We start from the raw sequence: 15235 nt of genomic DNA, 5'->3' as shown, positions 1-15235 counted from the left end.
TGTGCATGACTGTTCATGGTCTCCTCTTTCCTCCTAGCAGAGAACTAGAAAGAGCCAAAATGAATATCTGTAGAGAACCAGACCCCTCCACACACAAAATTGTCCTCATATTAAGAAGAAAAAGCTCATCATGGCTGGAGTGCAGCTCAGTGGTAGAACACTTGTCTTGCATGCATAGGCCCTGGGTTCAGTCCACAGCATGCCAAAACAGTAGAAAACAAAAAAGAATAGGTTAATCTATAAACAAGACAATAAAATCCCTAAAAACATTAAGTGAGAAAAGCTTACGTGCTGCAAGCATAACATTAAACTATAGTTATACTAAAGTATATATACTTTAATGCCTTAGAAATTTCCAGAAGCATACCTATGAGACCTTTAATTGTACATTGTATATGATTCTGCAGCAATTCAGAATGGATTTCAAGGAGGGTAGAAGAAGAAATCCTTTTACTTCTTAATTTTTTTGTCTTAATATACTGATTGAGTAAGCAATATATAAATGTGATACTTCAGTTTAACAGTAACTAATTCTAAAACAAGGAAAGAAATAGGGTGTGATGGTACACACCTGTAATCCCACCACTTTGGAGACAAAGGCAGGAGGATCCTGGGTAGGAGGCCAGCCCGGGCTACATAGCAAGCCCCTGTCTCCAAATTAATTGAATGAGGCAAAGAAAGATATTTTTGTCTACCTAAAATGCTATATAGTCTGTAATCTATATTCTGTTACTTCACAAATAAGAATTAAAGGGGGGGGGAGTAGAGAGATGTTTTGTTTGTTTTTAGAGAGAGAATGGGCACACCAGGGCCTCTAGCCACTGCAAATGAACTCCAGATGCATGCACCACCTTGTATATATGGCTTTATGTGGGTACTGGGAAATTGAACCCAGGTGCTTAGCCTTTGTAGGCAAGTACCTTAACCATTGAGAAATCTCTCCAGCCCCTTGTTTTTGTTTGTTCAGCCATGGTCTCAATCTAGCTGAGGCAGACCTGGAATTCATTCTGTAGTCCAGGTTGACCTTGAAGTCATGGCAATCTTCCTACTCAGATTCCTGAGTGCAGAAATAGTAGTGAGCCACCCACTCTAGTAGAAGCTATAGGCCCTTCCCAGTTCTGAGTCCATTCCATATCCATAGTACAGAGGTACCTAGGTACATCCCCCAAAGCACTTGCAAGTTGTGGCCCCCCACTGTGCTTTGTACTATGCCCCAGGATGGCAGGGCCATGCCTGTGTTTGCTCCACTCCTGGTGGGAAGGGGAAAAGTCCATTCCCCCGGTTCTCACTAGACAGGGCACATTCGCTTTGCTTGGTGGCTCTCACGGTTTCTCTCTTCCAGATCAGCATGCTTCCCACAGGCCTGGCTTGGGAGGACATGCTTCTCCCCCTGTACCAGAAGTACAAGAATGCCATCACGTGGGGAGACCAAGATTTATTAAATATCATTTTTTATTTCAACCCAGGTACGTTCTCTTTCAAGAATGCCATTGTGTAGACATAGGCCCACCTCGTTCCACAAGGAACATGCCAGGCCTGCCTTGTTGTGATGGGGCCTGAATGACGCACAGAGGGGCCTGTGTACCCCACACTACCCTTTCATCTCCCTCCCTCCCATCTGGTAGAGGCAGCCCTTGGCCAACAGATACAAAAGGCCAAATGTTGAAGTCTCCAACACTACACTCCATGTTGAGGGAATATCTTTTCAAGTTTGCTACAGCATTCTTCCAAGAAGGACAGTGAGACATGATATAAGGCACAGAAGTAGATGCAAATGGTATACTCCAGGCAGGAGACCCTCCATGGCCAGAACAGTAGAGACCTGAAGGGAGCTGGTTCTCAGGGTCCTTGGAGGTATATCGCTTGTTCAAAGAATAAACACTCAGGTCCCCAGATCTTTTTTTTTTTTAGGGGGGTTCTAGAGAAAAACAAATATTCTTCTGTGTTGTTAAATGAGTGGCTTCGTGAAGTAGGTATATTATAGGAAAGAGATGAAAATTTCTGGTTTGTATTTTATGCTAATATATAAAGCTATTAAAATTTTTCTTTCTTTGGACTGGAGAGATGACTTAGTGATTAAGGCACTTGCCTGCAAGGCCTAATGACTGGGGTTTGATTCCCCAGTACCCATGTCAAGCTACATGCACAAGGTGTCGTATGCATCTGGAGTTTGTTTGTAGTGACTGGAGGCCCTGGTGCACCCATATTCCTTATGCCATGTTTCCTTGCTACTAAATAATTATTTATTTCCTTTTTTCTTCTTTGCTAAGTATAGCCTTATATGATGTCATTAAAACAAAGATATTCCTCGAGAAGGATCTTTAAGAAAAAAAAAAAAAAAAAGGATGGGTGATACCCTGTTCAGACCTTTGTCTTTAAAAATATTGAACTAGTTGGATGGGGTGCCACACGCCTTTAATCTCAGCACTTGGGAGGCAGAGGTAGGAAGATCAGTGTGAGTTCAAGGTCAGCTTGAGACTACATAGTGAATTCCAAGTCAGCCTGGGCTAGAGCAAAACTCTGTCTTGGGCTGGAGGGATAGCTTAGTGGTTAAAGTATTTGCCTGCAAAGCCAAAGGACCTTGGTTTGATTCCCCAGGACCCACGTTAGCCAGATGCACAAGGGGGTGCATGCGTCTGGAGTTCATCTGAAGTGGCTGGAGGCCCTGGAGTGTTCGTTCTTTCTCTCTCTTTCTCTCCCCCTCTTCCTGTCTGTCAAATAAATAAATAAAAATAAAACATTTAAAAAAATTTAAAACCCTACCTTCAAAAAAACAAAACATGAAATACATACATAAATAATTATTTATTATAAACAATATTAAACTAGCCAGGCATGATGGTGTACACCTCTAATCCCAGCACTCGGGAGACAGAGGTAGGAGGATTGAGTTTGAGGCCACGCTGAGACTATATAGTGAATTCCATGTCAGCCTGGGCTAGAGTGAGACCCTACCTTGAAAAGAAAATGTTATGAAACTTAATTCCTTATGTCTTTGGACCAAAAAGGATTAACTTCTGGGGGGGTGGGGAAAGGCTGATGTGGGGTTTTGGGGAGGGATACCCAATACTAATTCAGAAGGCAGAGAAGGGCTAGAGAGATGGCTTAGCAGTTAAGGCCCTTGCCTGCAAAGCCTAAGGACCCAGGTTCAATTCCCCAGGACCCACATAAGCCAGATGTACAAGGTGGTTTATGCATCTGGAGTTCGTTTACCATGGTTGGTTGTCCTAATATGTCCATTCTCTCTCTATCTGCTTCTTTCTCTCTTTCTCTTCCTCAAATAAATCAATAAATTTTTAAAAAGGTAGAGAAAATCTTGGCTAATCACTTGTGACTTATTTTAATCCATTTCCTACCATCATTGCCAGGGGATTTGGCTGACTCCTCTGTTTTCTCCTTGTATGTGTTTACACGTGAGGAGCTCAGTGGACACCTGAGATATTAACCCTTGCCTTCCATGTTGCTTGGGCAGGTCTTTGATTGCTTACTGCTGTGTTCACCAGTCTAGCTGGCTGGAAGCTTTTCGGAGTCTCCATCTCCCATCTTGCCATAGGTGCTAGGATTACAGATGCTTGCTTTAGCATCAGGCTTTTTTTCTGGGGATCTGAACTCAAGTGCTCAGTACCCGCTGAGCCAAATCCCCATCCCTCCTTGTTCTTCTTAACCAGATATCTACTTTCTAGGATTTTAGGATTCTGGCTACATGCAAAGGACCCTTAAAACCACATGGACTTCCACACCACTCAGACCTGCAACTCCAGCAACATAAAAGTTTTTCCTTCCCTTTGGTGCCCAGGGAAGAACATTCTGTACTGAAATCAACTCTCCCTTTCAGCTGTGTCTTTACCTGTCTGCCCACCTAAGCTGCCACACATAGACTCTCAGATCTCACAACTGAGTATCATCACTTACTGATGAAAGAATGCAGTTTCCACCAGCCTAGTTTCTACCCCTTGATTCATGTGAGCATCAGCACTGGAGACCAGGAAGCTTTCTCGCCTCTGGGATGGACCACTCTTCTATAGCTAGAACAGCCTCTCTTCCTCCCTACCTCGGACATCTACATGGCTGCTCTCCATCTGCATAAATTTGCATTGATGATGTGATATAAATGGAATTATGCAGCACACATTTGCATAGTTCCTTTGAGATGCATCCAAGGTATTGCATCACTGGCTGCCTACAGTTTGCTCCTTATCATTGCTAAATACTATCTCCTAGTATGGATATACCATACTTTATTGGACCATTCACTCATTGGAGACTTTCTAGATTGGGGCCAGGTTTTTGTTTGTTTGTTTTTTCCCCCCAACAATTATAAATAAATGGCTATAGTTTGGCTGAAAAAAAGGGCACCTACATTTAGGCTTAAACACAAAGGATATTTTTCGGTGGGGGGTTTAAGATAAGGTCTCCCTGTAGCCCAGGCTGACCTAGAATTCACTATGTAATCTCAGGGTGGCCACGAACTCACAGTTATCCTCCTGCCTTTGCCTCCTAAGTGCTGGGATTAAAGGCGTGCACAACCACACCCAGCCACTTTTTTTTTTTTTTTTAAGTGATAGCCAAGCGTAGGGAGGCAGGCAGGCTCAGCCCAGCACTTGCAGCCACGGGGAGCCCTGTTTGGTGACACGGAGCTCCCCGCACTGCGGCCGTTCACTCTTCTATTTGATGACCATAACTCTGCACAGCAGGCCTCAACGTCCCTTAGTTTCACTCTGTAAGTCCGGCCATCCAGAAAGACTAACTTTTCATTGCTAACTACTATTTTGTGGCTTGGCTATATCTTCCATCCCAACTCCACATTCCCAGGAGAGAAATCACATGTTTCCAGCAGAGACCGCTGGGTTGGGGGCATGAACTCAGGGAGAAAGGCGGCGTTTGTGCACTCGAGGAGGATTTAGTCACTTTACGTGTCAGAGGTTTCAGTCCACCGTGGCGATGAAGACGTGGTGGAGCAGCTGGCGTCATGTGCGTAGGAGCTCGCGGCACAGCTCGCTTACCCCATGGTCACCAGGAAGCAGAGACACAGGAAGGGTCATCCCCATCCACTACAACCTTCAAAGGCGCCCCCTAGTGACCTACTTCCTCCAGCTAAGCCTCACCTCCCTGTTTCCAGGTAGCGCCACTATGTAGCCTGTGCGGGACATTGTAAGTGAAAACCAAATTATGTGTTACCGACTGACAGGAGCTGTTCTGAGCAGTATCTTTTTATTATTCTTTATCTTTATTTATTTGAGAGTGACAAACAGAGAAAGAGGGAGAGAGTGGGGGGGAGAGAGAGAATGGGCACGCCAGGGCTTCCAGCCACTGCAAACGAACTCCAGATGCGTGCGCCCCCTTGTGCATCTGGCTAACGTGGGTCCTGGGGAATGGAGCCTTGAACCGGTGTCCTTAGGCTTCAGAGGCAAGTGTTTAACCGCTGAGTCATCTCTCCAGCCCCTGAGCAGTATCTTGTTTGATCCTCATGATGACCTTGAAGTTGTAACCACCTGTTTACAAAGAGAGAGAGAGAGAGAGAGAAGGAGAAATGAAGGAAAAGAGTTAGTGACTTGCAGCAAAGCTTATCACTGTCGGCACTGGGCTGCAAGTCAGGGACATTCCAACTCTAGCCTGGAATGGGATAGTGAATCCCAGAGCACTGGGCAGGTATCCCATTTCTGCCCAGTTATTTCTTTCCTTTAACATTTTAAATACTTATTTATTTATTAATTTACAAGCAGAAAGAAAGCAGAGAATGGCCATGCCAGAGCCTCCAGCAACAGCAAACTAACTCCAGACGTGTGTGCCCATTTTGTGTATCTGGCTTTATGTGGGTACTGGGGAATCAAACTTGGGTCATTAGGTTTTACAGGCAAATGCCTTAACCACTGAACCATCTCTCCAACCCTCCTTTATTTTTTTTTTTTAATTTACTTATTTGTGATCAAAGAGAGGAGAGAGAGCTTGAGTGTGAGCATGCCAGGGCCCCTTACTGCTGCAAGTGAACTCCAGACGCATATGCTACTTGGGGCATCTGGCTTTACGTGGGTACTGGAGAAATGAACCAGAGCCAGCAGACTTAGCAAGCAAGTGCCTTTAGCTGCAGTGCCATGTCCCCAGCCCTATTTCGTTCCTTTAAATATTGTATTTTCTTCTCTTCTGGGTGGCTCAACTACCTGCCATAAAGCCTCCCTGTCCGTATTCCCAAAGTGAGTAATTCAAAAGATTCACACTCTGGCCTTCATAGCCGGCTGTGGATTCTCTGAGAGTGTGGTCATTGGGTAAATCATACTGGAAACTTTGCAGTTAGACTCAAGCCCCTCCCCTTTAATTGGGGCTGAACCCACGTGAATTTCATCCCCTGAGCTTCCCGTTTCATAGGCCCACTGAGTCAGACACCACAACAGTGAAGTTCTATATCCTGATCCTGAGTTCTACCAAGTAAGTAACCAAGTTCTCCAGTTCAATGTTAGGTGAACTCACTAACCATTCTTTCTCTCCCTCTCTTTTAAATAAAATCAAAAGCTAAGCCAGGCGTGGCGGCACACTCCTTTAGTCCCAGCACTCAGGAGGCAAAGGTAGGAGGATCGCCATGAGTTTGAGGCCGCCCTTAGACTACATAGTGAATTCCAGGTCAGCCTGGGCCTGAACAAGACCCTACCTTGGGGAAAAAAAGAAAGAAAAAGAAAACTAGCCAGGTGTGATGGCACAAGCCTTTAATCCTGACACTTAAGAAGTGAGGTAGGACGGTCACCGTGAGTTCCAAGCCAGCAAAGTGCTAAAGAGTAAGATCAAGGTCAGCCTGAGCTAGAGTGAGGCCTTGCCTCCAAACAAACAAATTAGTCCTCTCCTACCACCACTTTGGCCTCCCCTCCTTTACCCCCTCCACTAAATCCCCACATTTTTCTTACTATTCCTTCTTTTCTATTGATTTTTTTTTATTTTTAAATTTATTTATTTATTTATTTGAGAGTGACAGACACAGAGAGAAAGACAGATAGAGGGAGAGAGAGAGAATGGGCGCGCCAGGGCTTCCAGCCTCTGCAAACGAACTCCAGACGCGTGCGCCCCCTTGTGCATCTGGCTAACGTGGGACCTGGGGAACCGAGCCTCGAACCAGGGTCCTTAGGCTTCACAGGCAAGTGCTTAACCACTAAGCCATCTCTCCAGCCCTCTATTGATTTTTTTGAGGGGAGAAGGGAGAGCCTGTTGGTGGACCCAATAGTATGCAGGTCTTGTTTAGATAATAACAGCCACCATGAGATAATGAATACAGTAACCAATTTATTTATGGGAGACAGCATTCCAAAGCACTGCTTCTCATCCTTTGGCTCTTACATTCCTTCTGCCACCTCTTCCACTCATTAAGTGCTACACACTCAACTGTCACTCTCCCCACTGTGACCAGTGTTGAGTCTCCCCAGCAGTCACTGACTGACTGCCAGCTGCAAAGAGTCTTCTCGAACCTAAAGTGAGAGCGGCACTAATACATGTGCATGAACGTGAGTATTTAGAGGGCAATTTAGTGGCCATAACATACCCATGTAGTTGAACAATAATAACTTCCTCCCTAGGGTTTGGGACATGGGCTTTTGACTAGGTTTTCAGTATTAGGCATTGAGAAAGGGGTACACAGTTAGGGTGACTGGACCCCTGAAGGTAAAAAGGGCAGGACTATTTGCACTACTAGAAATCCAAGATGATCTGGCTTATCTCTTGCCTGATTCTGTAGACCTGTTTCTCCACAAACAACCATCACCCCTCCTGGGAGGGAGGTCTTTCATAGGATTTAAACACTGTGGTTGGCATGGGATGTTTTTTATAATCATGGAAAATGTTTTTAAAAATTGAGAAAAAATAAGATTAAAAAAAAAAACAAAACATTGTGGTTGGTCAAGTTCAGCTCCTAGAACTGAGAGTCAGGGCTAGCCTCTTCCTGAGACAGCCCCTCTGTCCACCAGCTGTCCCTCTGGTTCCCCTGAGCTGGGACAGCCCACCTCCACTAGAAGGTTATAAATATCTTTGCAAGGGGAGGGCAGGCTCTCTGACTACTTGGGAGCTTCTAGCTGTGGGTGAGTTTTTCCTCTGCTGGTCCAGGCCCAGGCCCAGCTGGAAGGGCACCCTAGTCCTCACTCTCCACATGGGCTCCTCTACTCCATCCAGTTCCCCACATGGCAGGAGCTCCTTGAACTTTCTTTTCTTTCCATGGTTTTCTCAGACCCTCCATGTGGAATTTCTAGCCAAGTGCGTGCCTTTCCTTGGCTCTGTACTTCCCCAATAAATATAATAATTTAATAATTTTCCTTCTCAGTCTTCTTTTTTATTCAATTTTTTGGTTAAAATTAAAAATGAACCTAGGGGTTGGGGTTCAAGGGCTTTCCTGTACCCCTGGCACCCCATTACAGCATGAATTGCTTTCCATGGAGTGAGTCTCAAATTGAAATAGAGAGCAGTTGGTTACCCCCATAACAAATATTGCCATTGTATGCCAGTAACCAGCAGTGGACCCTGCAGGCTATGCAGCAGGTGGCCACCTGGGTAAGATGTGCCCACTAGTGTAATTGTCATTGATGGTTCCTTGAGAGGCTGTGTTTGGTCTTGTAGGACATGATAGCCAGGTACTTTATTAAACATGAGATCCTTTGAACTGAAATTCAGCATATCCAGCCAGTTGTAAAGTTCGTGTCAATTTATATGCCTGCACACTTTCATTTTTTGTGGTAGGGTCTTGCTCCAGCCCAGGCTGACCTGGGAGTCACTCAGGGTGGCTTCAAACTCACAGTGATCTTCCTACATCTGCCTCCCGAGTGCTGGGGTTAAAGGTGTGTGCCACCACGCCCAGCTTCTGCACATTTTCTACAACCAACAATATTTTTAAAAGCTTTGTCACCTTTAGCTCTGGAAAGAAAAAGGTGATAGTGCTGGCAACAATGCAGGAGATAAGCATGGTCACTGCTGTGTGTTCTTGGGTTGCCATGGGTGAAACAACACGCTTAAAGTCCAGAGCACATGTCTGGAGCATTATGATTATGAGAAGAATTTCCTGTAGCCAATAATATTGCTTTGTAACATGTGTTTAAAAGTCATTAGCTAAAAAATGTTGTAGAACTCTTGCTATAATTAGATCATAAATGCCTGTGGCTGTGTGATTGCCTGGCTGGGTAATAGACTGATTCAGGAGGAGACAGCTGGTCCCATAGGACATTTCCTGGCAGGAGAGTCACGGTGGCTTCTTCGGGGATGGAAGGCCAAATTCTGATAGGCCAAAGCCTGACAGTAGAAGGGATATTGCATTTACTTTGTCGTTAAAGGGACAAACATTCAAGAGCAGCTTATGGGAGTGAAGGGCTTGTTTTAGGCTTGTAGTATGCAGGGGAAATTCTATCAATGGCAGAAGAAGCTGGCATGCTTCTACATCCCCAGCAAAGAGAAAAACAGGCAGCCAGAGCTCAAAGTGGCTATGAACACACTTTAGGCCTGGATTACAAGATCCACCCCCCAATGACACCTTCTCCTGTAGGCTGTTGGAGACTTAAGTAGGAAGTTTAATCAAAAATCCAATAACCCATTCTCTCTCTCTGCCTCTTTCTCTCTTTGTCTGTTGCTCTTAAATAAATAAATAATAATAAACAAAAAAACAATTTTTTAATGGGCTGGAGAGATTGCTTAGTGGTTAAGCACTTGCCTGTGAAGCCTAAGGACCCTGGTTCGAGGCTCAATTCCCCAGGACCCATGTTAGCCAGATGCACAAGCAGACGCATGTATCTGGAGTTCTTTTGTAGTGGCTGGAAGCCCTGGCACGCCCATTCTCTCTTTCCCTCCCTCTCCCTCTTTGTCTCTCTGTCACTCTCAAATAAATAAATAAAAATAAATAAAAACTTTTTTTTTAATCCAATAAACCAGGATGTGGTGGTGTATGCCTTTAATCCTAGCACTCAAGGGCATAGGTAGGAGGATCACTGAGAGTTTGAGGCCATCCTGAGTCTACAAAGTGCATTTTAGGATAGCCTGGGCCAGAGCGAAACCCTACCTCTAAAAAAACAAAGACAAAAAAAAACAAACATCCCTGAGGCTATGGGGGACATCCAGTCACATTCAATCCACCACAAGGGGGAAGGAAAGCTTTCCTGAGCCATGGACTAAAAACGGTGGGTGGAGATGAATGTGCTTTCCTCTCAGGAATCCAAACTCCTCTTGGGCTGACTAGTGACAGATATATGACCACATGGGTCAGGGGACACTAGGCTTCCAGCTGGCTTTGGAATGCTAAGGACAGCAGTGATTTCTTTAGCCCTCAGAGCCCTCTTGGATCCTGACACCCTCAGCTTTCTGCGTGCCTAGGCTGCTGCATTGTCAAACCATGCAGTGCCCTCTGCCCAGGCCTCAGCCTGCTTGTCAGTCCCAAGTCGATACAACCACATGAGTCCTGACCAGTATGTTTCTCATGTTTCCTGATTCAAATGCTGGAGAAATGAAGATACTGGCCAAGCCCCACTCTGAAGACCATCCTTGATCTGGTTAGAAGAGACCAGAAGAGCTGTCATGTGACATTTTCCTCTCTCAAAAAACATGACCACATAGATCAGCAGTAGCTTCAGGACAAATTCTTAGAAAACTGGGCTGTGGGCAAGGGGGAAAAAAAACATATAGATAGCAGGGAAGGGCTTTTCCCCAGAGCTGAAGTGGCAGAGCCTGAGGGGAGGGAGAACCGAGCCCCCAGGGAACACAATGGATTGGATACTGGGGAGTCAGGAGGGGCTCAGGGGGACCGCAGGTAGCAGGCTCTGCAGTCATATAAACAAGCTAAAGGCCTTGTTTGAGGGCTATATGCTCATCCTTCGCAGGACTCCTGGAGCCCTGCTTGGGGTGTCCAGCTACATGTGTGCATACCACAAGAGATGTGCCTGGCATCAGGCCATGTTAAGTACTGTGTTGTAGGGGTGACAGGTCCAGTGACTTCTCATGGAACGCTGGAACGCTGGTGACAAATCATAGTTGAGGGAGTCTGGGAGGTTCATGAGCCCTGATTTATATAAAGCACAAGAGAAAGGAACGGATATTGGAGGATCTGCAGAGGGTGGTGTCTACCTGATGTTAATGCTTAGCACTTTAAATGGAGTTGGTCATCAGAACTTTGGCTGGTGAATGAATGGAATTACGAAAATAGAGTGAAGGGTGAAATAAATAGCAGAGAAACAGACCACATCAAGGAGAATGAGAGACAAGCTGGGGGAAGTAGGGACAGAATGGAGAAGTAGACCACAAGAGGAAGGACAGGGATATGGCCTAAGAAGTCAAAGGTTTACTTATCCATCCATGCGTTCATGCATTCACTTACTCAGCATATAGACAGAGTGGCCGTCACGTCCCCGACCTCGTGCTCAGGCTCCCGTGTGCTGGGATTGGCAGCAGGCAGCGCCGGTCCCACCAGAACCAGCCATGCAGACAGCTTCCATTTTGTTGACCCAGAGTAGCAAGTGAGCGGCAAGGATGCCCTGCCCTGAAGATAAAATGGCCAAATACAAGCCACTGCACAATCCTCCAGGTCCTTGAGTGTGATGGCATCGGACTATAGGGAGCAGCCCACCCACATGTGCTTTGCAGGCAGTTGGAAAGCCTTGGATATACCTGTGGCCTCTTGAAAGAATTGCTAGGGGTTTTCAGTCCTTGACAGTCAGCTTCTTTCTGTGGTAAGATTGAAAAGTAGCCAAGAATGAGAGCTTCAGCATAGGTTGGCTTGAATGTTGTGTTCTCTTCCCCTTCCTCCTCCTCTTCCTCTTCTTGCTTTTCCTCCTTCTTGTTCTTTTCTTTTTTTAAAAAATTTTTATTAGCGTTTTCCATGATTATAAAAAAAATCCCATGTTAATTCCCTCCCTCCACCCCCCCCACACTTTCCCCTTTGGAATTCCATTCTCCATCATATTACCTCCCCATAACAATCACTGTACTTACATATATACAATATCAACCTATTAAGTACCCTTCCCCCTTCCTTTCTCTTCCCTTTATGTTCTTTTCTTTTTTTGAGACAGGCTCTCACTGTGTTTGGCCTTATATTCACAATCCTACCTTCTACCTCCCAAGAACTAGAAGAAAAAAAACTACTTTTAAGTAAATTTCAGTGGTTTGAGGATTTGAAATGGTAAGCCCTCTGCTGGTGTTAATTCCTTCATGGTAGAAATGACAACTTGAACATTTCACTGAACTATCTTTAAACATCATGCCTAAAGTGACCCATTTAGGAAGAGGTTATTGATCACATGCCACGTAACTGTCATTTGTCCACTCTAGTGTCGATTAGCCTGTCTGCATAGGTCTCAGTCTTTAGCCCACTGTGGGATGCTTGGGTGGCCCCTCTGCTCCTCCTCCTCTCATATATGAACTGGCAAGTTCAAAAGTGAAACCTGTTTTTCTTTCTCTCTCTTTCATTTCTCTGCTTGCAAATTAATAAATTAAATTCTTTAAAAAGGGGGTGCTGGAGAGATTTCTTAGTGGTTAAGGTACTTTCCTGCAAAGTCTAAGGACCTAGATTTGATTCCTCAGTACCCACGTAAAGCCAGACGCTTAAAGTGGACCTGGCATCTGTACTTCCTTTGGTGTGTCTAGAGATCCTCATGTACCCTCCCCCCCCCCCTTGGCAAACGAATATGTCAACACAAAAGACACAGCTCTCACCTTAGAGAAGATAAGAGATAGTTTATTCTGGAGCCAAATATGAGTGGCTATAGCCCAGGAACACAGATTTAGGGTACTCCAAATTCCATGTTCCAATGTGTTAACAAATTCGTGAAGGTTTTATAGTTACAGAACAAAAAGAAGTCATAAATCAGGGCACTTTTAAATGCATTGGCTGACCATCAGGCAGGTGGCTCCAGTGAAGGAAAGAAATCTCCACCATAGGCCTCAGGTGCTATCTGATGACAGTCTTAGCCCTTGGGTTGGCGGAAGCTGGGGTCTGTTCTTGCATTACAAAAAGGATTACACCTGGGCTGCAGAGATGGCTTAGCGGTTAAGGCTCTTGCCTGAAAAGCTAAAGTACCTCAGTTCGATTCCCCAGGACCCACACAAGCCAGTTGCACAAGGTAGCACATGTGTCTGGAGTTCATTTGCAGGGGCTGGAAGCCCTGGAGTGCCCATTCTCTCTCTCTCTCTCTCTCTCTCTCTCTCTCTCTCTCTCTCTCTCTCTCTCTCCCTCTTTCCCTCTCTCAAATAAATAAATAAAAATAAAGTATTAAAAAAAGGGATTACATCTGATCAGATGATAGGCACCAGGATGTTAGTTCAGACACAGGACTGGGCAATAACTGGCTATTAAGGGGCTAAAGGCAGCCCAAGGTAATTTGGCTCTGACTTGCCACATTCCATCTCTCTGTGATCACAGGAGCTTTATCAGTCCATTCAGCCTTGCTGGAAGTAGGTGCTGCAGATAAAGCTGTTTTCTGGGAACTTTAGTTTTGTTTTTTTTTAAAGTGTAACCCATGTGGAGTTATCTGTAAATAAATAGACACATGTGTTTTTATTTTATTTTTTGTTTTTTTAAATAATTTTTAAAAGTGTAATCCATGTGGAGTTATCTTTAAATAAAGAGACACATGTGTTTTTATTTTATTTTTTGTTTTTTTGAGGTAGGGTCTCACTCTAGCCCAGGCTGACCTGGACTTCACTATGTAGTCTCAAGTTGCCCTGCAACTCACGGTGATTCTCCTACCTCTGCCTCCTGAGAGCTGGGATTAAAGGTGTGCACCACTACACTGGGCTCATCTGTTATTTCTTCTTTAAGATTTTATTTTATTTTATTTGAGACAGAGAAAGAGGCAGAGAGAGAGAATGGATGTGCAGGGCCACCAGCCACTGCAAACGAACTCCAAATACATGTGCCACCTTATGCATCTGACTTACATGGGTGCTGGGGAATTGAGCCTCGAACCAGGGTCCTTAGGCTTCACAGGCAAGTGCTTAATCGCTAAGCCATCTCTCCAGCTCCTCATCTGTTTTTTTTTTTTTAATTATTAATTAGTTTTGTATTCTCATCTGTTATTTTTAATCAACCTTTGTTAATTCCTTTTCCTTTGGTGATGGTGCTCACATTTCTACAGAACTACAGTTTCTGTCTTGCATGCTGTCCTAGAGCCCTGCCCTCCTGCAGTTCCCTGCTAAACCAGTCAGACCATCCCCTGGGGACTTAAGTCTGGAAACCCAAGAATAGAACCCACAGCTGGTTTATCCAGGCTGATATGAATTAGTCCTCACCACCAGATCCTGGGAACTCTACCACTTCTGGCTTCACTTCAACCCCACCCCTGATTTAATGAGCTACCCCAGCAAGGTTAGCTACCTGCAACCTAATTTAGACTTCTATGTCATTTCAGGCCAAAGCAACATAGTCATGGCCACTGTCCTTCCCCATTGAAGAGATCTTTGCTCTAGCACAACTAAGGTGGTTTGTCACTGCTAAAACATACTCTGCTTCCTAGACATTTTAATATGATCAGGACATTTTCTTCTTCTAGAATGTTCTCCAAGCTTCTATTTCTGACAGAATTCAAACCTAACTAAAGCCTGCATTTAAATGAAACTGCTACAGTACAGCCTCATCTCACCTCTGGGAAATGAACTCTCCTTTCTGTCATCTCTGACAAAACATGTGCACTTGGCCACACTGGGCACTGGCTCACAGCAGCGGCTGTCCTCCAGGGGCAGGAGTAGCCCCGGTCACCCTGGGACACCAATGCCTTGCAGTGACAAGGGGAATGAATCTTCATCATGACTACATGTGCTATCTATTTTGCATTTCTTGCTCTGGGAAGTTCTGTGAAGATGTGGGTTCGACTCCTTCTGAAGCTTTGTATATGAGGTTTGAAAGCTCTGCTGCTTAGCTGGTCTTCATGAGACTTGAACCTCCTAAGCTCGTCAGCTGATATTCTTTTAGGTCTTTAAATGTTCTCAGTTGTGGTTGTGTTTTCTCCAGTCAGGATCTAAAGCTTTTATTAGAATTCAGAACCAAACAAACAAAACAAAGAAAATGTTTTGCCCAGCCTGATGGCACACACCTTGAACCCCAGCACTCATCAGATGTAGAAGGATCGCTGTGAGCTCAAGACCAACATGGAACTACAGAGGAAGTTCCAGGTCAGCCTGGGCTAGAGTCCTTACCTCAGTCAATAAATATATAAATAAATAAATAGAATTCAGAAACAATTGTGACCTATGAAAGCACAAAGTGCATGCCTGACTTGCCACCTGTCTGTCTAGA

At 44.8% G+C, this 15235-nt stretch overlaps 1 protein-coding gene across 1 annotated transcript in view; it reads left to right on the top strand.

Annotated features, from left to right (window-relative positions):
* Nucleotides 1–15235, top strand: part of Gxylt2 (glucoside xylosyltransferase 2) — a 115499-nt gene that overhangs the window by 88048 nt on the left and 12216 nt on the right. The window contains exon 5 of the mRNA XM_004651507.3: nucleotides 1343–1466. Within this exon, the coding sequence (XP_004651564.2) occupies nucleotides 1343–1466 (124 nt within the window). The remainder of the gene's footprint in view (nucleotides 1–1342; nucleotides 1467–15235) is intronic.

The sequence above is a fragment of the Jaculus jaculus genome, chromosome 14, assembly GCF_020740685.1.
Source record: "Jaculus jaculus isolate mJacJac1 chromosome 14, mJacJac1.mat.Y.cur, whole genome shotgun sequence".
Lineage (NCBI taxonomy): Eukaryota > Metazoa > Chordata > Mammalia > Rodentia > Dipodidae > Jaculus > Jaculus jaculus.
This window is presented reverse-complemented; position numbering and strand designations above follow the sequence as displayed.